At 40.3% G+C, this 21,181-nt stretch overlaps 1 protein-coding gene across 1 annotated transcript; it reads left to right on the top strand.

The window, feature by feature from the left end:
- The first annotated feature begins 9,948 nt into the window (after positions 1-9,948).
- Positions 9,949-16,337, top strand: LOC148420838 (neuronal pentraxin-1-like). The gene is made up of 5 exons (XM_088420417.1): positions 9,949-10,497; positions 11,472-11,679; positions 13,002-13,243; positions 13,918-14,097; positions 15,113-16,337. Exons 1-5 carry the CDS (start codon positions 9,964-9,966, stop codon positions 15,332-15,334), a joined length of 1,386 nt encoding a protein of 461 aa, XP_088276543.1. The 5' UTR covers positions 9,949-9,963; the 3' UTR covers positions 15,335-16,337.
- The last annotated feature ends 4,844 nt before the right edge of the window (positions 16,338-21,181 follow it).

The raw sequence follows: 21,181 nt of genomic DNA, 5'->3' as shown, positions 1-21,181 counted from the left end.
AAATTCAATACCGGCAGTGATTCCTGGAGGCATAACAAAATATTTGCAGCCACGGGACATCAGCGGGAATGGATTTAGTGCAGAGGATGAAGCGGGTGATTATAGTGCTTATAAACATCTGGTAGGCTTTCAATCAGGTGTGTTACTTTGTGTTGGTGCAGTATTCTAACAAACCAAGTGCATCTCTGCCATATTGAAAACATGTTGGTGCTGCTCTGATTTCTAAATGTGCAGGTATGTTCAATCTGTGTTGAAGGTGTGCTAGTGCTGCTCTTATTTTTAATTAAACAAGCATGTTCAGTCTCAATTGGTCATGATGTTGCTGAAACCAGGCAGTTTGCAAAATATAGTTTTCACTAAGAATAACATTTTTTAAAACTCCTATGTACCATCTCCCTGATTAAATATTTGATACAACATGCTGCCTATACATGACAAATGTAGATCTGGCAGATTTTTGTTGTTACGGCTTATAATATTTAGATCATCAAGTCACTTGTACCTGCATTAGATGCCATAAAGATACCGTACCATTTTCCCCACTTGAATGATTTAATTCCCCACCCATTTAGCTTAATCAATTTTTATGTCTTTGTTGACCATTTTCCATACGCATGTGCTATATTGAAAGGTGACTAAAAGACACATTGCAAAAATGTTGTTGACAGCCGTTAATCAGCATTTTAAAAACATTAGACATAATTTAGACTGTTTCATCCAGAATATAAGAAGAATAATGAGGGTTGAGGGGCGTTATATACTTGACCTGTCAACAGGAAGCAAGGTTCATTAGAACATCACACTGTCCTTGTCACATCTGAGGTTCAGAGGGGCACTCTGACCCAAACAACATACCCCCCCCCCCCCCCCCCCCCCCACACACACACACACACACACACACACACTAGACACTAGACACTGAGTGAACACGTCACAACAGACACAGATCCTGGCCTGCTCATCACAAAGAGAAATGTTGGTGGTTTCAAGTACAGGGTCAGAGGGAGGACCATTTCAGACCACTTCTGCTGCCAATGCTTATTTTGTGAGTGTGCTTCAGTAAACTTTTTGTGTTAATTATAGGTCAATAACAGAAACAGTGAATCCCACTGATTAAAGAGGTGCTTCTGAAATTTACATGACAATGGTTCACTTTGCTTTGCTCAAGGTCTGAAATTAGTACAGTATGTGTGACCAAAAATGTATGTCTAAAGATCACCTTTTTATATCTGATTCCTATATTGCCTGGAGGAGCGGCCGATATCGATTCTTTACATCTGTTTCCAATTCTGTGCATTTTCAGAGTGACCTCATCCAGATATGATATGCAGAATTACCCAGCACCTCTAACGGCCATGGAAAGACTGTTTTTACAAGAAGATGCTTATATTTGATGCAATTGGGAGAGGATGTGCAAGAGCTCATTCAGTCCCTCTAGGAACCCTTCTGGCATACAGGGTCTCCTTTTCGTGTTATTAAATCCTAAAACACAGCTGCTCTCCCAAGGTGGTGGCCACTAACCACAAAGTGCTTCCGTCTAAGCTTTGTAGACTCACTGACAACAATATTGTGCCTTGTAAAGTTTCATCTTTATAAATGTAAATGAATAGCACGTTGAACGTTTGCCTGCTTACTGGAGATTCTTCCAACTTCAAAAAATAAGTGTAGGCTTTAAAAAAAAACTGTTGCTATAGATTTTTGCTTTGAGGCACTGTCATGGCATGACAGAAACAACTTTCCCTAAGCGGTCTTCATGAAGTTGGATGCATAGTCTCCAATGAGTTTATTTTTGCAAAATACAGAGTGTCAAAAAAAAAAAAAAAAAAACGAAAAACAGTGGTGCAAATCTGTTTCAACACCAGTTTGACGGAATACCCACCTTTGCCGATGTGAAGCAGCCTTGTAAAATACACTTTCTGAAAAGAACAATCTATACAGACTCCCATGACGGTTTGATAACAGTTGATAAAAGAGAAGCAAGATAGGAAGCACTGTACCAACTAATGCAAAGATAATTGATCACACATTGCATTTCAATAAATAAAATAACAATCAATTCACTTCAAACTGTAATATAAATTAAAAGCTGAACATTTTCTTTACCTGTATTGTATGCTTACAACACTATGCTTTGAACGTCATATCAAATATGACTGATCTCTTCAAAAGGCATTGCAGAGAATACTAAAAGGAAAACATTTCTTTTTACTGAAGCAAAAATTGATTTTTCATTTCAGTTAGTCAGATACTAAAAACCATAATCCCACTTCCTCTTTGCAAACATTTTGGTGCAGACAAGCTCTAGTAAAGAAAATGTTGTTTCTGGAGGGAGTCCAACAAGAACGGCTTGATGAAGAGCGCCGTTGTGGGGAAGTGCTAATGTGCTGCCTTTGGAGAATTAAGATGAAGTTCTCCTACGTCTAGTGCAACACATAATGCCAAGAGTATCTGTTAATGTCACTTGGTGTTTTAATTAGGAGAAACCGTTACGGTATATGGTTGCACCGTATTGGAAACACTGTACACGATATCCAAAATTCGAAATTAGTTATTTTCAGGATGGCTTTCATGTAGTTATATTTCGTAACTTGAGTTCAGTTCCCTATGTAAATTATCTAATTCGTGCCAAGCAAAAAAAAATTATGAATATTAAACGACAGAAAACAATTTGGAGTAAATGGCAAAATCGTTACTACATCACATAGATTCTTCAAGTTTGAAATCACTTACTGGTCCATGGAGGAGGCGGCTGGTGTTCGGTGTTAGTGAAACTTGATTGATGAAAATTTCTCAAGGGTATCATCCTTGAGGCCGAGAGGATAAGCAGGGGCATTATCCAGCACCAGCGGACTTAACAGAGCGACTTGGTGCTCTAGCAAGTAATATTTCTTCACAGCCGGACCCAAAGACTGGACAAAACACCGTCTCATAAGGCAAGCATGTGAACAGCAGCTAAACAACAAGCATCAGGACAGCAGCTTACAAATGGCAAAGCAGGACGACAGTATCTTGAATTGTTTTCATATCATGGGTCAAAAAGTTTTTCGGATGTTGTTTTGTATATTGATCTTGTGAACCGAGACTTTTGTATCCCGAGGTACAGCTATACCAACCATACCGTATGTGAAATAATAAACATGCAAAACTAAAGAGGATGTCACTGAAAAGATTTTCTTCACTATGCTAAGAAACTTAGGTAGCACATATAGCACCATAAAAATGGCTTGGGTTGAAAAAAAAGGGAGGAGGGGTGGGTTTCGCGATCGATTTAATTCTTCACACAAATCCTACTGAAACAGGAGAATATCCAGTTTTGAAGAGCAAAATAGCAGGGCAAAGTATGGATTACATTTCAAGCCTTTGAAGTTTGGATTTTTTTTTCCCAATTTTTTAAATTTCCTCCACTGCAAGTTTGTGTTGATGGCAGAAAAGAAAGCCCTCAATATCAGCCTTTGGCAAGTGATCAAATCAGCAGCCTCCATCTTGTTGTCTTTCCAGTGTAATGGATATGCTTCTTTTTCAACTGGTAAATAATGCTTGCCATTTTCATTGCTGGATTCCCGTTTGGCTCAAATAAATATCCACGTTGGACCATTTCTTTTCGACTTTTCAAAATACTTAATTTTAGCAACGATAACAACGATCTGGTATGTCACTCGGTGGGGTGAGGAGTGGCCCTGTCAACGACTTGACGTCACATCCCTTCCCAAAATGACGCTGCTTTGGCAAACAGAGGTTGCGACACGAAAATTGGACCACCAGATATTTATCAAACTTATTGCTCCCTTTACCCTTCAAAACCTCAATTTGGGATCACAGGAGCTACACTTTAAAGCTTAGGCCTTAGAGATGTTTTTTTTTTTTTTTGTGCAGCGTGCACAGAAGGTATAAAAGAGCTTTAACCTCATCATCACTGGCGCTGTCAATGATGAGCAAGCTCTCTGTTGGACACGTGCCTCTCAATTCCCTCTTCATCTCTTTGTATTGCTCTTGGTTGGGTGGCTGACGTCAGTGCAGCCCTCTCGCTTCTGTTAGGAGGTGTGACGTCAATGCCAAGAAAAAGTAGTTAACTCAACACCCCCCCCCCCCCCCAACACACACACACATTTTTTTTGTTAACCCTTTATCAGGCAACACTTAAAGGGACAGTGAGTAATATTTAGACTGGTTTTCATTCAAATTGAATAAATTAAATGATTGTATATTTCAAAAACTTGCAAATGAATGTGTTTGCAATGACCAACAATATGTTTTAAATATAATCATAGGTCTAGTTATCATTAAATTACATTACATGGTGGGTGGCACTTTTCCAGAGGGGGCCATTTTTGTTATAGCTACTGTGGCATCACAAGGGGCCGTGGAGTGGAGGGCCGCAACTTCCCCTCCTATGAACCAATGCCACACCCCAAAATGGCCGAGATGCCGAGGACTCCATTGCCCAGCATGCCTCACTGCCTCAACAGGTGCAGCTGATTAAGTAATTGGATAAAAGCCGGCCTGGCTGGTTGGAGGGGGAGAGACTGTGCCGCTGACGAAGACACAAGCAAAACCAGAGAGTGGCCACGAAGCCAAAGCCAGAGAGTTGCAAGAACAGGTTTTATTTGGACTTTGACCGTTTTTTGAACTGCTTTAGGTCGAACTTTGTGCGCCAGTTTTGGAATCCCGTGAACAGACCTTATTTCAAGTTTTTGCACTTGGGATCATATCTTTTGCCTGCTTCCGTTGGTACTTTGTAAAGCGAGTAGTTTTCAACTCCAACAACCAACCTAATTTCGATTACTGTCTTTTGACCCCCTGTTTTGATATAGTTTCTTTGAACTTTGAGTGACGAAATAAATATTCTATTAAGAACCTCTGACCTCTGTGACCCCGTCTCCCCTGCCACACCTCACGCGGCCCCACACTACGGACAATGGTAAATGCAGAACCTGCAGCACCTCCTGCTGTCCGTAATGAAAAACGGTCTGAATCTTACGCACTGTCCCTTTGAGGCTTCATAAAGAACCACAACCACTGTTTCTAAAGCTTTTTTAAATACTAATAACTCTATAACGGATAGTATACATATTCAAAAGACACATACCGATAATGATATTCTTAAATGAAGATTGTTTTTATATACATTTATTTTTTTAATGATTTTGGAATGCAGGAAAACCTCGGTTAACATTGATCCATTCTCTATATTGCCTATTCTCATGGGGGTCATCAGCCTTTCTCACTTGACTTGGGTGAGAGGTGGGGTACACCCTGGTTGCAAAGCCAGTTAAACACACATTGGCCTTATGGGCACCATGTTAGTGACTACAAGTCTGAATTTTAGGTTTTGTCTGATCTCATATGCCAGATTGCTGCATTACTTGACTGGTGTATTTTGGTGGCTTAGTGATAAAATGCTACCTTTAGATGTGGTGCAATCAAATACCATTGAATACATACTTGAAGTGTATGTGTGGTTGTGGCTTTTTGTAAGAGCTGCACAGTAACCTGATTTTAGTATAGGATAGGGATTAAGTGCTGTCACAAATAGAAAAAAAAAAACATGAGTAATTGATGCTCTCCTAAAAAAAGTTGATCTTTCATGTGTCACTTCAACGTAGTTCCTTGGTACCATGACAAGACTTTCAGTACCATCTTGGGGTGATTAGAAAGGACGTCAAGACCATCTGATGGTATTTTACGGCATTTGAAAGAGCATAAAATGAGCAAAGAGGGTTTTTTTCCAGCAATTAAAAGAATGGACATATAAAAAAATGAATAATTAAGTTCACAAATTTTGTCAGATAACTGAGCAAAGAATTAGTACAGTTGAAGTTATTGGTGAGTGAGGCTGGTGAAGGGCGGGTGAATGTGTTTGATGATGTCAACGTAGGACAAAATAACTTTCATTGTATTGGTTGCTTGTGTGTTTTGCTTATTCTGAGCTCTGTTTGCTGTACTAGAAGCACACAGCTGGACGCGACACACATTGCCGCCAAGTAACACTTAAGAGGAGATGACCGGATGCCGGCCAAATGTGAACTGGAATCAGCACCCGTTTGCTCGGTGACATTCCACCCACTGGTCATCAACCACTGTAAGCCGGACTTGGCTTAGTGAGACCCTTCCACTATGGCAGTGTTTTTCAAATAATGGGCGGGAGGTGATGCCGGGGGGCTTTGCTTTTGTCATGTGAAGTGTAATTGCAAGAAAATAAGAATTTTCATCTTTTTTTTTTCTTTTTTAGTTTCAGGCACTTTGATGCACTCGGTAATTTTTTTCTGTTTTAGACTAAACGGTAACCTCTATAAACGCCGTAGAAAAATAACAGTTGTTGAAAGTTGATGTTTTTTTTCTTTTGTTAATGTTAAAAAGAATACAGGTTTAAGTATACTAAGATAGTAATCTTATTCGAAGTCAGCGTATCGAGTGGCGGGGTGCAAAAGTTTTCTTATTCGTTGGGGTGGCTTGGCAAAATATAATGGAGAAGCACTGCACTATGACAACAAATATGACGTACTAAATGTCTTTCATTCTTGAGCCTTTGTGTAGTTTAACAAAAGCATGGATACACTTTATTAGTAGTACATGACACATCCTCTTTTCGTTTTAGTGCAAATAATGATTAAAATACAATTGGGGATTTGTTGTCGGTTTTTACTTTTGTCGTCCTGCCTAAGAATATTCCTAAAGTTCTATAAAATGAACTTCAATCCCCTCATAAAAACAAAAACAAAAAATAAAACAACAACAACAGCGGAAAGTAGCTACTAACTACAAACTGTGCTCAGTAATCCTTTTTTGGTTACAAATAAACTTTGCAGTTGTGATGAGAGAGATTATGTTATTTAATTCCAAGAAGGAAAAATATTGCACAATTTTATTGCCGGTGAGTATATGTCAGAGTATGCCAGAATGCAGTCTCTGCACTCTCTATAACCTTTCTCCCTTTTCTTGCTTTTGCAGTCATGTATTCCAATCAATCGGTCTGCATAATTCTTCACTACTCGAGCAAATGCTGGGTAAATAAGCATGCTGCGTTTTGCCAGTGTGTGAAATGGCTCGTATCTGTCTTTGCCATTAGACAGTGGGTTCTATTATAAAGCTTTGCATTATTCAGCAGACCTGAGAAGACTAATCGTTACAGATTTGAGTCCTTTTCCATCCTGCCTTTGATGTCCAACTCAGTGCGCTTGCCGCAAAGGTGTGGAACCAGGAACATATCAATATCAGTCTGTTTCCTGCTATGAGCACCAAAGATGATTACGTCAATAAGGTAGCACCCTCATTCAGCATATGTTGCTTTCTGAAAAGATGGGTTAATTTCTTTCAGTGATAAAGCTGACACATGCGAGGAAGCAAGCAAGGAAAATGTGACAGACCATATGGTGCTGCGAGGTGTCACATATAGCCAATCGCGTGGCAAACTACAAATCCCTGATCGTAAACCAGACTGACATTGTGATTAAAAACCTGCAAACTTTGCTCTTTGTTGGCAAATAAGCAGCTGTCGGGCAGCTAAATACAACAAAGTGGCCCTTGTTTATCTGCAGCAAGGTTATGAGCTCTAATGACAAGCATTCTGCTGAGATAAGGAGAATGCTGTACATACTTGTCCTGGAGCAATTAAGCTCACATCCGCCATTTATTTCATATGCCACTGCTTGCCCAAAGCTCGGCATCTTGCTGATTACAACACACAGGATCAATAATTAAACAAATTAAAGTGGGCTTGTGGGTCAATTTTCCTCCCACGTTTAGTCGATGGCTGCGGAGTCGTCATGCCTAAGTCTGAAAAACTTCTTGCAATGTAACTGAGTTACAAATGTTTCAGCGGAGCATTCGTCTTCACAATTCTGTTTGTGACCAAAGTTTTACACTGCACTGTGATGCAAGTGGGACACAAAATCAATGTGTCTCTGAGTAGTTGTGCTCATTTGGCAAGAAAAAGCAGCGTAACACAAAGAGCACATTTCACATTTATTTCTGGTCCTTTGACATCTGGTGTAAAAGATGTTCTTGTTCATGGAAACTAAACGCTCTGTCAAAGGCGTTTATATCAAAAGCATTGCGTTATCTTAAATGAATCCATTCAGTTAAAAAAAAAAAAAAAAATCCGTTTTTCCCCATGGTCATATCTTATGATTTGTTACCGGAACATGATCTGAGCTAGATCTTTTTGCTGTTACCTAAGTTTGAGTTACTGAAACATGAAACACTTGCTGGGCGGCATGGAGAAAGAGTGGTGGTTCGGTTCAGGCGCATTTCGTGTGGAGTTTGCAACCCATGCCCATGTACACTGCTTTCCTTCCACATTCTCAATAACATGCATGGTTCCCATAGACATGATCAGAATCCTAATATCACTTGAAAACCAACTAAAATTACTCACACTGGGATCTTAATGAGGTTTTAGGTCGAGCTACAATACACAGAGCAATAAGGGGCTGTGAGAAAAAAAGAAAACATTTGGAACTTAAAATTCAACAAAGAAAATCATCGTTCAAAAAATAACAAGCGAAAACATTGCTCCAAGTGGTGAAGATGGCTTCATGATGGACATCAACCACCGGAACTAATTGCCGTTTTCATAAACTTCCCCTGCCATCAATCGCCAAATGTTCTCCATGGGGTTTAAATCAGGGGAACATGCAGGATTGTCCAAAAGTCTCATGTTGTTCACCCTGAAGAAGTCGTTTGTCAAGCAAGAATTGTAAACTGCAGCATCGTCCTGTTGAAAAAAGCAGCTGTGAGCACGCAGACAAGGGCCCTCAGTCATCAGGCGTGCACACTGCAACATCTGCTGGTAACCAGCAAACCCCTTGCTGAACCTGCACCTGTGTCCACTGAATGAAAAAGCACCCCAGATCAAGATGGACCCCCTCCGCTGTGCTGAGTAGAAAACATCTCAGGTAGGATCCAACATTACCAGTAATGCTGTATGTTGTAATGACGGACATCCCACCTGAGTTGTTTTCTACCTAGCAAGGTGGAGGGGGGTCCACCATGATCTGGGAAACTTTTTCATTCAGTGGAACACTGAAGTGTCAGGTGGTGCAGGGTCAGCAAACAGACCATACATACATTATCTATATCTATCTATCTATCTATCTATCTATCTATCTATCTATCTATCTATCTATCTATCTATCTATCTATCTATCTATCTATCTATCTATCTATCTATCTATCTATCTATATCTATCTATCTATCTGTTTCTTTTTTTGCTTGCTGTCAGGTCCTTACTGTAACCGTTTCAGTTTACTTCCTTCAATCCTTTGCTGTTGGATTAGGATAGCAATTGAGCAATATGTTAAATGTATCAATTAAAGAAAAAATTAAGAGGACATACTTTATACATGTATACACATTTTTGTCATACATATAATTAGCAGGTGTATGGTTTAGTTGGTCCCCGGGTGGAACTGATGAAAATTGTTGGCCCCTCCTCGCATTTTGTAGCCCATCCTCGCTATAGACACTGATTGAATGGAAAATGCATGGAAAGAGCTTCCATCTGCTGCTTTCAATCCATTACCAAGCAAACCTCCTCCTGGGAGTTCATGCAAATGGCTGTTTTTACTGTAACAAGAGAAGTCGATCATTTTTAAAATACTGTACAGCCGTTTATACAGTGTACGTTTTGGAGGGAGGAAAGGGGATGATGCGCAATCATTGCTAGTATAGTTGTTTTCTTTTCTTCTTTTTTTTTAAGAAAGACCAGTAACAATTTCACAGCACAGCATAGTCCTTTAATTGAAACTATATTGCGTGTCTACAATATTGAATTGAGATAATATTTGGACGGGTTTTTTGCTCATCATTTTGTTTTCTTTTTTGCTTTACCGACTGCGATCAAGCACGAGGCTGAAAGCTTTGCTTGGCATTGATATCAAGCACGTAGGCGACTGTTCCACGCATCGTGCACGACCTATAAGAATGGGCCGGACTCCGGGTGCCTCCTCTCCGAGCTGCGATGAATGGGGGGCTGGCTGCGTCAAGAGCTCTATAAAAGCGTGCGCGTCTTGCTGCGGCTCCAAGCTTCAGCGAATAGCTCCGTGGTGCTGAACTCCGAGAGCAACACGAGTGGAGCCATGGAACGACTCCCGTGGAAAGTTTTTCTCCTTTGTTGCCTGGCCACCGCGGAGAGCGCCGCGCAAGACTTGGGACAGACGCAGTTTATTTGCACGTCGGTGCCCAAGGATATGGACTTGTGCGCGGCCACCATGCAGAACAGTGGTCCGGCAGAGGACCTGAAAACTACCGTCATGCAACTGCGCGAGACCGTGCTGCAGCAGAAAGAGACCATCATGAACCAGAAGGAGACGATCCGGGAACTAACGTCCAAGTTGAGCCGCTGCGAGAGTCAGAGCTTCCCGGCCGCGGCGGGACCCGGCGGGAGGCGGCCGGGCGCCAAGAACACGATGGGGGATATTTCACGGGGCACCGCAGAGACCCTGGCCCAGCTGGGACACACTTTACAGACTCTTAAACAGAGGCTGGAGAACCTTGAGGTAGGCAAGTTCCAATATAAGGTCACGTTCTCTTGAGCTCTGCGCTCTTTGTAAGAAGCCAAACCACAAAGTGTATCTTTTACTAAGCACAGATAGAATACTGGCATCCCAATTCATTAGGTATACTCGCACGATAGTATGATGCAATGCACGAGCTGTATCAAACAGTCCTGCTTGACCAAGTATATATATATATATATATATATATATATATATATATATATATATATATATATATATATATATATATATATATATATATATATATATATATATATTATAGATAGATAGATAGATAGATAGATAGATAGATAGATAGATAGATAGATAGATAGATAGATAGATAGATAGATAGATAGATAGATAGATAGATAGATAGATAGATAGATAGATAGACTTTATTCATCCACTTTATTCATCCTGTGAGGGAAATGTAATTCTCACAGCAGCATTATTCACTGTAGGCTGCATCCACATTAACAATACAAAAATAGGCAATGAAGTAAAAACAACTGCAGCATTGAGAATAAAATTCATATCTAACTGAAGCACTCACAAAATGATCTTGCAATATGGCACAGAAGTATTTTGAGTGTATGTTTATTCCTATCACATTTTACGGTTGTGTACGCATGCAATGCATCACAACGACAGCTATTACTGATGATTTTGTTTATAGGGTCATTTTCAACATGTTTGGTGCTACTTGATGCCTTTGCAAACTCTATTAAATAGTAGGAAAATAAACACTCACAGTGTTGAAAAAAACCTCTCACTTCCATTACACATAGTTATCCAAAAGGTGGATACAGAATGCATTTGATATAGCCTGGCTGGAGTGCCTTTACAGGATACTGTGATAAGTTATTCTAAGCAATTTGATAGTATAGTATCCGCAGATACAGTTACGCTGAGCCACCCGGCAAATAGTCTTGTTGTTCCTTACAAATCATTTTTCTTTCTGCGCACTCCAGCAATACAGCCGAGGAAATAACACCGTGCAAACAAACAGCCTGAAGGACATGCTTCAAAACAAGATCGACGACATGGAGAAACAGGTTCTGTCTCGGGTCAACACATTAGAGGAAGCCAAAAGTGGTTCCAGAAACGACAGCGAGCAACGAAATCGAGTGGAGTCCACACTCACTTCTCTGCACCACCGCATCACTGACCTGGAGAAAGGTGCGTGCATCTCAAAGTGCGGAGTGTGCTAAAATGAAAGTTGATTTATTGCCCAAGAGCACATCGCTCACAAAACCTGATTAGACAGGTTCATGAACTCTCACTCAAATGTTTTTTTTCTTGCTTGCTGCTACTGCAGCAGCATCCATCGCCTTGCGCGCTCAATGAGAGGAAAGAGGGCTGCATTGCTTTGCATATCTTAACACGAGTTTGCCCTCCCGCCTTTTGGCGTTTCGCAGCCAAGCACCGTGTGACTTGCAAAAATAAATAAATAAAAAATAAAAAAAAGCCTTAAGTGATCACACGTAAATTTCTGCTGCTTGTGCAGAGATTTGCTTACTGAAGCTACTTGATTATTGTTTGTACTTCTTTCATGGGCAAGATGGAGCATCTATGAAGCTTTATCAGCTCTTGTACTTGTGTACGTGTGATTTTGTGTGTGTGTGCGTGTGTGTGTGTGTGTGTGCATGATTAGGTGGATGCTGGTTTCTGTGTGTACCCCGGTTTCCACCCACATTTCATGCATCAAAAGCTGAACAAAAGACTCAACCTTGCCTATCAATGTGAAAGTGAGTTCAAATGGTTGCAATAGGCCTGTATCTGACTCGGGACCAGACCTGAGCATCCTCTAATCCTCTAGCAACCTTTAAGACTCAAAGAACCATTTTGGCACGGTTTCCACAAAAAGACTACACTGGGACTACACTTTTCGGCATCTGAAATGAAGATTTTAGCATAATATATATATATATATATATGAACTAATTTCTGAGTCCATCCTCGTTCACGTACAGGCGTATTAAGATAAGATTTATTCTGTTAAAAATTCTTCAAGCGCACCAAACACGTCATAGGTGTACTGCAATTCAAACGTATCGCTTGTTACACCACCCGTAATCGGTCTGAACCTAGCAATAACACTCAACACTCATGCAGAGCCACAACATGAGGATGAAAGGGATAGGCCCCAGTTCAGCTATGATCCGCAAGAGAACAAAACTAGTGCAGAAAATGGATTGAAGCACGAATGGTTCATGGGTACATCAGATCCCCAAGGGAACTCGTAGGCAATGATGGCAAAGTGTCTTGTTTGGTACTACGCACAGGAAAGAAAAGAACACCTTTCATCTGACATTCCTCAGCTGTCTGCCTATGAATTCATTTCACATCTTCATTGTTGTCTTGTGTATAATGGGGAACTTTGATTAATTTCCTTCCATCCTCTTCGTAATCCCCAAATACAACCATTAAATACAAAAGAATTCCCAGAGAGCGCGGAAGCAAACCTTCACAAGACACACTGACATCAATCTCATGTGCAGGCAAAGAAAACAGACCCACGGATAAGTTCCAGCTGACGTTCCCCTTGAGAACCAACTACATGTACGCCAAAGCCAAGAGGAGTCTGCCTGAGATGTACTCCTTCACCGTGTGTCTGTGGATCAAGTCCAATGCCTCACCAGGGGTGGGCACACCCTTTTCTTACGCTGTCCCAGGTCAGGCCAACGAGCTGGTGCTGATTGAATGGGGAAACAACCCAATGGAGATTCTGATAAATGACAAGGTAAATATGCTGCGGAAAGTTTGAGACAATAGCCAAAAATTTTGTGTGTGCATTTGGAGGAACAAGCTCCAAGATGGCAAATTCAACAAAATATCTTGAATGTTGCTAATGTGAAAATGAAATGAAATGAAATAATGTGAAAATTCTCATATTTTCAGCCAATAATCAATAATTTACAAGGAAAAAAATATGGTAGCAGGTTCAGCGTCAAACTTAAGTGACAGTGGCGCATCAATAAAAGGATGAACTCAAAATTTCAAGGCAAAAAACGTCAACATTTTAATTTGGCCAATTTAACAACATTTTTAAACATTTGCTAATGTGAAGTTTTGCTCTCTCACATTTTCAGCAAATAATTAAGAATTGTTAGGACTAATTGTCCTTTTTATTGTCTCACAACTTAAAGATATAGGGGGAAAAAAATAACTCAGCAAATTGTTTAGGTGGAAACAACTTGCATGCATTGTTGTGCTAACATTGTCATACAGTAAATGTCAATAACTTACATTTAAAACGGTTCCAACTTAAATGACTCTTTTAGCCACAAACATGCGAGATGTGTTTTCTCTTACAGTGTGGTTATTTAGAAGAATTAGGAAAAGATGCAGAAAGGTTTTCAAGGTATAAACATTGTGGCCTGCATCAAGATTGAAACAGGAGTATATCTGCCGCAGGTCGCAAAGCTGCCGTTTCTCATCAACGACGGCAAATGGCATCACCTGTGCATCACGTGGACCACCCGAGATGGGATGTGGGAGGCCTTCCAGGATGGTGTGATGAGGGGCAATGGGGAAAACCTGGCACCGTATCACCCTATCAAACCGGAGGGGGTGCTTGTCCTGGGACAGGAGCAGGTAGATAAATAGCAGCAGTAACATTTCTTTTATCAGTTTGAATCAAGCAAACAAATCTTTGCTGGAAGTTTAACATCTGGTTTCCTTTATCTAACATTTCAACCTTAAGTTCCATCAAAGCATGAAAACATCTAAAAACACATGCAATAAATTAAATTATTCACCCCTTGATAACACTTTTATAACTGGGCGGGTGGGGGGGTATTTGTCAAACAAGAACTTTGAAGTTATAATTAACTCTGTCAGTGCTAAGCGTTATCGGGAAAGGAAACCATCGGAGGGACAGTATATTTAGCATTATCACTCATCTTTCAAGACTGACAGAATAGTGTGTGCTATGTCTATGTAAATATGGGTGCTATCGTATGAAAGATCAAATACAATTCCTTACTTGGAATCGTAGGTAATATCTACCTTATTTGTGAGGAAACACTGTTATACAATGGTCTCAGTTAGCACTACAATGCTCAATTGCCTTATATTAGGTAAGCATTAGTCAAGGGTGTCAGCTACCCTCCAATAAAAAATGAGAATTTTTATTATTTGTTATTGTTATTCCTGTTTTTAAAGAATTCTCGTCCATGGCACTGAAAGAGTAGATTTACAATGCATGGTGGATGCAGCAGCAAAAGTGGAGAGCGAGGATCATTGCTTGGGCCTGGGAGGCGTGTCTTTTGACATTGACTTGTTACTTCTCCTTAGACAGCTGACTTTGCAGTGTTCACATTCCACTCTCTTATATAATTGATGTTGACATTGTGTCACTTCAGACTTTAAGATGGAACTCATAGGTATGCAGTATGTGCCTTTTCCTATGCTCTGGTAACTATCTGCTTTTTTTCAACCCCACAAGTCCACAACAAAAATATATGACTTCCGAGGCATTCGTCTAGATGATGACACGAATGACACAAAGTGCACGAATGACTCAAATAGGGACAAGTATAGAAAACAAACTGCAACATCTTTAGTAATTAGTATTTTTACAAGTGTTTTGATTTGTTTGCTTCCGTAGGATACGCTCGGTGGAGGCTTTGATGCAACACAAGCTTTCGTGGGCGAGTTAGCAAACCTAAACATCTGGAATAGGAAACTGTCCATCACGGAAATCTACAACTTGGCAACCTGCAACAGTAAAGCACCAGCCGGCAATGTGTTCTCTTGGATGGAGAGCAACATTGAAATATTTGGAGGAGCAACCAAATGGTCTTTTGAGCCTTGTCATTCAGCCAACTGAACTGAACTGAAGCCATGGAGAAAAGGCCTCCGTGTATTTCTGAGTTTATGTTGTTCCCGTCTTCATTTGATGTTTGTTACAGGCCTTTTAATCTTGAATTTAGTTGTAAGCTTCAATTTGGGATTTCTGCCGTTGCTAAGTATTTATGTGCTGAACAACAGTTTTCAACCTGGGAGGTTGTGTGTGTTTGGGGGGGAGGGGTGGTCATTTTGGGAAACTAATTTGTTGATTTATGAGGCATTGCGCTCAAAGCACAACTTTGTTTTTTTGTTACGGCTTCTTTTATTTGTGACTAGCACCTGGCCACATATGCTTCGTGTCTGGACGTCACCGTCCAAGCAAAGAATTACACAACAGTTTCCACCTGATTCTCAGAGGAACCCTTGTCAATCCTCGTCAGTGCTTGATGCTGCGAAGAGATGTCTAGCGTGAGGTTTTTTTTTTTTTTCTCTCTCCTTTCCTTCCCCCTCCTCCTCCCTCTTAACACCACTTGGCCCCTCCGGAACTTGCACTGTGACTGACAAAGAGAACGGAAGGAGCGGAGGGCACGGATGAACAATGCTAAGTCAGACTGTGGTACAAGTCAGTTTGTAAATGTTGTTCGCTTCAAGTGTTTCTGTAAGAATGTCGCCGACTTGCCAACATCAATACAAAGCCTGGGTGCCTTGGGCTGGTACAAATATTCAGCACACATAATGTTTTAAGTTGCAGATTCAGTGTTAATCTATTTTGGTTTTCTCTTTCTTGAGCTGGGTTCAACTTATTGTTTTGGAGTGTTATCCAACATGTGTTTTAGCAGGTGTTTGTACTGCTCTGTATTAGGAATGTTACAGTATCTGTATAGTAACAGCATGAATGACAAAGTGCTGTGAAAGCATTGTTGAAATCTGCTTTATTATCTTTGGGTGTGGGTTTTTTACTGCATTGTTATATGCTCCAAGCATGGCAAACCTGAGAGATGAATAATTTAATTTTTGTAATAAAATTGTGATACTTAATGTCACAGCTATTTCTGGTGCTTTTTCTTACGTATAGTAATGCAATGGAACAACAATTTAGTTACTCTGCCCAAGTTACCTTAGTCTGAAAACACAGTTGTTTGCCTTCCATTAATGCATAAAGAATGACAAGAGTTGTTGGCCTGTGTTGGCCAGCGGCTGAACGTCAGGCTCTTGCCATTCTGTATACAAATTAAATTGTATTGCTAAATCTCATCATTTTTAATCAAGATTAAGTCTAAATTCCAATACTTTTATGAGGTATCACCAGTGTTGGGAGTAATGCATTACAAATTAATGCAATTACTGTAATGCATTACTTAGTGTTATATATTACACACACACGCACACACACACACACACACACACACACACACACGCAAAATTGTAATATTGTACTCGGTACAAATAAGATTAAAGTAATGTATTACAATGTATTTTTAGCCTGAAAATGCCCCCCCCCCCCCATCTGAACTTAAATTGGAATACAGTATTAACACCGAAATTGTGAAATGCACTAACTATTTTTGCCTACAGCATAAATGCATCACTATGCTGTTAAGCTAAGTAATAATAATGAAACTAAGTAATAATAATAAGTAATTGGGATTAAAATATAGGGATTAAAATACAAAAAAAATGGATTTTGTATCTTGTCTTTAAAGGTTTATAATATAATAAAGACTAAATGATTTGTACTGGTTTAAGGCTTTAAGTCAATCTTTCACTGGATTTGTAATGAGCATAATGAGCTACATTTAGAATGGCAAATCCATTTTTCCAGTTATAGTGGTGAGAGTAATATGAGTAATGCATTAGTAGTGTAATGCATTACATTTCAAATACAGTAATACTGTAATGTAACAAATTACTTTGAAATGACAGTAATAAATAATGCATTACAGTTTTGAAGTAACATGCCCAACAATGGGTATCACTGTACCTCATCTTCTTCGTGTCAGTTTCTGCACTCTAAAACATTTGGGTTAAGATGAACCCAATTGTGGGTGAAAAATGGGCCGGGCCCTTGTTTGCGTCAATTGGTCCCAACCCAGGGTTGTTTATTCAAAACAACCACGTTTTGTGCTTTTTTTTTTTTTTTGTACAAAACGACCCATTTTTTGGAGGGGTGTTGTTTTGTTAAAAAAAAAAAAAACAAAAATTAAACGAAGCTTTACGCCCAAGACAACAAAAAAGCAAACAAACAAACAAATAAATAATCAAAGGCGTCAAAACGCTTTAGACAACTAAACGGATTTGCCTTCCTCTTTAACAAACTAAATACATTTTGAATTTTGAAAAAGCACATGGCCAACCCAGCCATCTTGAGCTCTCCTTTCTGAGCAATGCGAATTACCACCTCACAAAACAATTAAGCCTTACACTGTTTAATGGAGCAGACAAGCGGGGGACAGAAGGTGGTAGGGAAATTTTGGCCAAGTCTTGTACGGCTTGAATGTCCTAATGTGTTCATGCCCTAAAACATCAATCTACAAAGAGCTAAACACACATAGCAAAAATATACAGCATTTTTGCAAGAACTGCAGGCTGATTTTCGGTCTTAATCCTGTCCTTGAAGTGGATTTTCATTAGCCGAGAGAGCGAGCGAGCGAGCAAGGGACGCATCACTTTGCAGTAATCCCCCATGGTGCACTGCAGAAAAGAGCCCAGGTCGAGTAGCAGCGAATAGAATGACAAGGCATTTGTACCAAGTGCTCCTAAATCCCGCTATTGCTATGTTTTATTCCAGGAAGGAGAACAACTCTGAGGTTGGAAAACATAGAACGCTATGTATTTGCCTACTCAATTAAACACAGTCAGGTTAGACCGCCTCGTGGAAAGTGATTAACATTAACTAAATATTATTTGTATAGGAAATTGACCCCACTTTGATCCACACCCATCAATCCATGTCACTGGATATATTAGTTTCCCTCCTCATGGTATTGGAGGAGGTGAAGGTGCTGGGGAACCTTCAGTCCAATTTAGTGCAAAAAGTAGACTGCACAATGAGCTACGAACACTCAGTCACACTGTCACATATGAAACCTGAAATGATATATTGAGAAGATGATGGAGGTGAGAAAAATACATATTGTGACCATACAATGGAGGATCAAGTGGCAGAAGTTAACAAAGGAAGGCGGTTGCAAGGATTTTAAAGAATTTGAGAAAAGGAGAGTCGGGGAAGAATACAGAAGAGATTTGTGAAGAAAACATGCAATAGTGATCAAGCTGAAGACAGCCGACAGTAGGACAAAGAGAGAAAGGACAAAGAAGGTGAAGAGCCAGGTGGAAAATGCCAAACGGAAAGTGCATCATTCGAGAGCTTGGACGTAAATAAAGGAAAAAAGCAATTGGACTGATTGTCCAGACAGAGGGATCAAGCTGTTAAGGATTTGCTCCAGGTTACTGTGATTAAAGACAGAGATGGAACCCTACTGACAAATGCGAAAGGGGTGCTGAGTAGATTGAATGAGTGCTTTAAGGAGCTCGAGAATGAGAAAAATAAGATTTCAAGGGACAGAGGGTAGAGACTGTGAAACAACAAGTAAACCAGATTACAAAGGATGAAGTGAGGAGATCTTTGAAGAGTAGAAAGGCTGTTTGTCCTGATGAGATCCTGCTGGAGACATGGAAGTGCCTGTGATTGCAGGTGACATTGTGATTTGCAGTGAGAAGAGGGGGCAGAGAACCGAGAGAAGCGGAGGTATGCATTGGAGAGTTGAGGAATGAAGGTCACTTGGAGCATGAAACGCGTGTGTATGGAAAGGGAGGCCTGTTGGAGGTTACAAGCAGTGGGTGAACAAGGTGCAGACCTTCCAGTACTGGGGATCAACTGCTCAGAGCAATGGGGACTATGCGAGAGAGGCGAAGAAAAGAGCACAGGCACGATGAAACCAAGTGCCAGGGGTGATCTGTGACAGAAGCGCAGCAGCAAAAGTGAAAGTAAAAGTTTCAAGGATGGCAGCGAGCTCAGCCATATTGTATGGTAGCAATAATGACAAGACAGCAGGAAGAGCTGGAAGTGCAGAATTTAAAGTGTACCTGTGGTGCTGAAAAGTAAAAATATATGTGGTTTATTTGAAAAAATAAATAAATAAACAAAACAGTTTTTATTTTGGGAAAGTACCCTCATGGGCTCGGGGAGCACATGCAAACTTCACACAGGAAGGCTGAATTCCGGTGGAAATGAACTCGGATCCCTTCACTGTGAGGCAGACTTGCTAACCACTCTTCAATCGAGCTGGCCCACTAAAAAAGAAATTACGGTAATTAAATTTCCTGTGACCTGTAGAAACCCAGAAAAAATCTGACATACCCCCCTGAAGTGACTTCACATACCCACAGGGGCACATGCACCTCCATTTGAGAACCTCTCGTCGACAGTATCAGTCAATCCATTAACTTATCATTCAGTCATCCAAGAATAAAAAACTGAGTAGGACTACAGTCTTTCCGATAAAACAATATTACAACTCCTGAAAAGTTTCACTTTCCAAAACGTTTTATTGGAAGTATTTATGTTTGCGTTTGACTTTGGACATTCAACTTACCAGGCTTATGAGTTCACCTAACCCACGGCTTCTCAATTATGTTTTGCCAAGCTATGAAAGAGAAAACTTTTCACCCCCCCCCCCCCCCCCCCCCCCCCCTCAGCCCCTACTTGACTTTAAATAAGATTATTATCTATACAAATTGTATAAGTATCCCTAAACCTGGATCTTTTTTAACATTAACAAAAGTAAAGAGCAATCTAAATCAACCGTTAATTATTTTTTAGAGCATTTATACCGGTTACGGCTTCGTCTAAAACAGAAAAAATAACCAAGAGCATCAAATTGCCTGAAATTAAAAAAAAAAAAAAATCTTATTTGATTGCAATTCCACTTCACATGACAAAAACAAAGCTTTCACTCGGGTCATCCGCAACCCACCTTGTGCCCCCATAGCCAAATGTAGCCAAATTGAAATCAGTAAGTAAATAGATAGATTTCTACATCAGATTGAGTGTGATTAATGCCCACATACTTTTTTCAAAGTTAGGGATCCCAGAAGAGACGAAGGCCTATCTATTCTACTAAAGAAGTTATTTGTCTTTAGAGGTGATAGAGTGGATAAGTACGTGACATATGTGCTGACATTATATTAATTTATCAGCTGTCCCCTGTGGGGACAGAACAGGAATACTGTTTCAGTCCACAAGTGCAGCTATTCCGCATATTTGCTTTGGGCTGGCACAGGGTTTGGAGTTTGGAGATGCTGTGCTCAACAAATGCGCCTTTAGGTGGTTGTCTGTAGAAAGAATGCGCTTCTCCTCCATTATACCGTAAGTGCATGATGAGTGATTTATTCTACAGTCTGATTCTCTGCAGATGCTTGAATGTTGAGAAAGGGGGAGAAAAAACTGGTGAGAAAGATGGATAGATCTTCATCTTGCTGCTCTTTGCTTCTTTGTAGTGAGGCTGGGGGGAGGGGGGGGGGGGGGTACTTGTGGCATTTACTGATCAGCAGATTCCTCCAGGAAGTATTCACGGAGGATAATGAGGTTTCCTCGGCAGGCTGGGATCAAAGTAGACCGCGACAGAAGGCTACTCTCCAAGTCAGCTCATAAAATGCTTTTTTAAAGACGCGTTGTGGAGAATTTAAAGGTGCCGTTTACTAGTGTTATGTGAATGCAGCACGCGCACTACTGTGTCACAGAGAGACCATTCTTCGAAAGCATACGCTAAGTGAGCGAGAGAGCGAGCAAGTACAATAACAATTCATCACTGGTTTCAGGTCATAATAGCGTGGAACCTACAAAACCTGGGCAAATATTTCAACGCTGGTTAGAGACCCCAGGTTT

This window comes from Hippichthys cyanospilos, chromosome 7 (assembly GCF_059441005.1).
Source record: "Hippichthys cyanospilos isolate Australia breed blue-spotted pipefish chromosome 7, RoL_Hcya_1.0, whole genome shotgun sequence".
Taxonomy (NCBI): domain Eukaryota; kingdom Metazoa; phylum Chordata; class Actinopteri; order Syngnathiformes; family Syngnathidae; genus Hippichthys; species Hippichthys cyanospilos.
This window is presented reverse-complemented; position numbering and strand designations above follow the sequence as displayed.

Coding starts and splice junctions, on each gene's coding strand:
- LOC148420838 (XM_088420417.1), top strand. CDS start 9,964: ATGGGGGGCTGGCTGCGTCAAGAGCTCTATAAAAGCGTGCGCGTCTTG. Junction 13,244..13,917: donor AGATTCTGATAAATGACAAG/GTAAATATGCTG, acceptor TATCTGCCGCAG/GTCGCAAAGCTGCCGTTTCT. Junction 14,098..15,112: donor TTGTCCTGGGACAGGAGCAG/GTAGATAAATAG, acceptor TTGCTTCCGTAG/GATACGCTCGGTGGAGGCTT.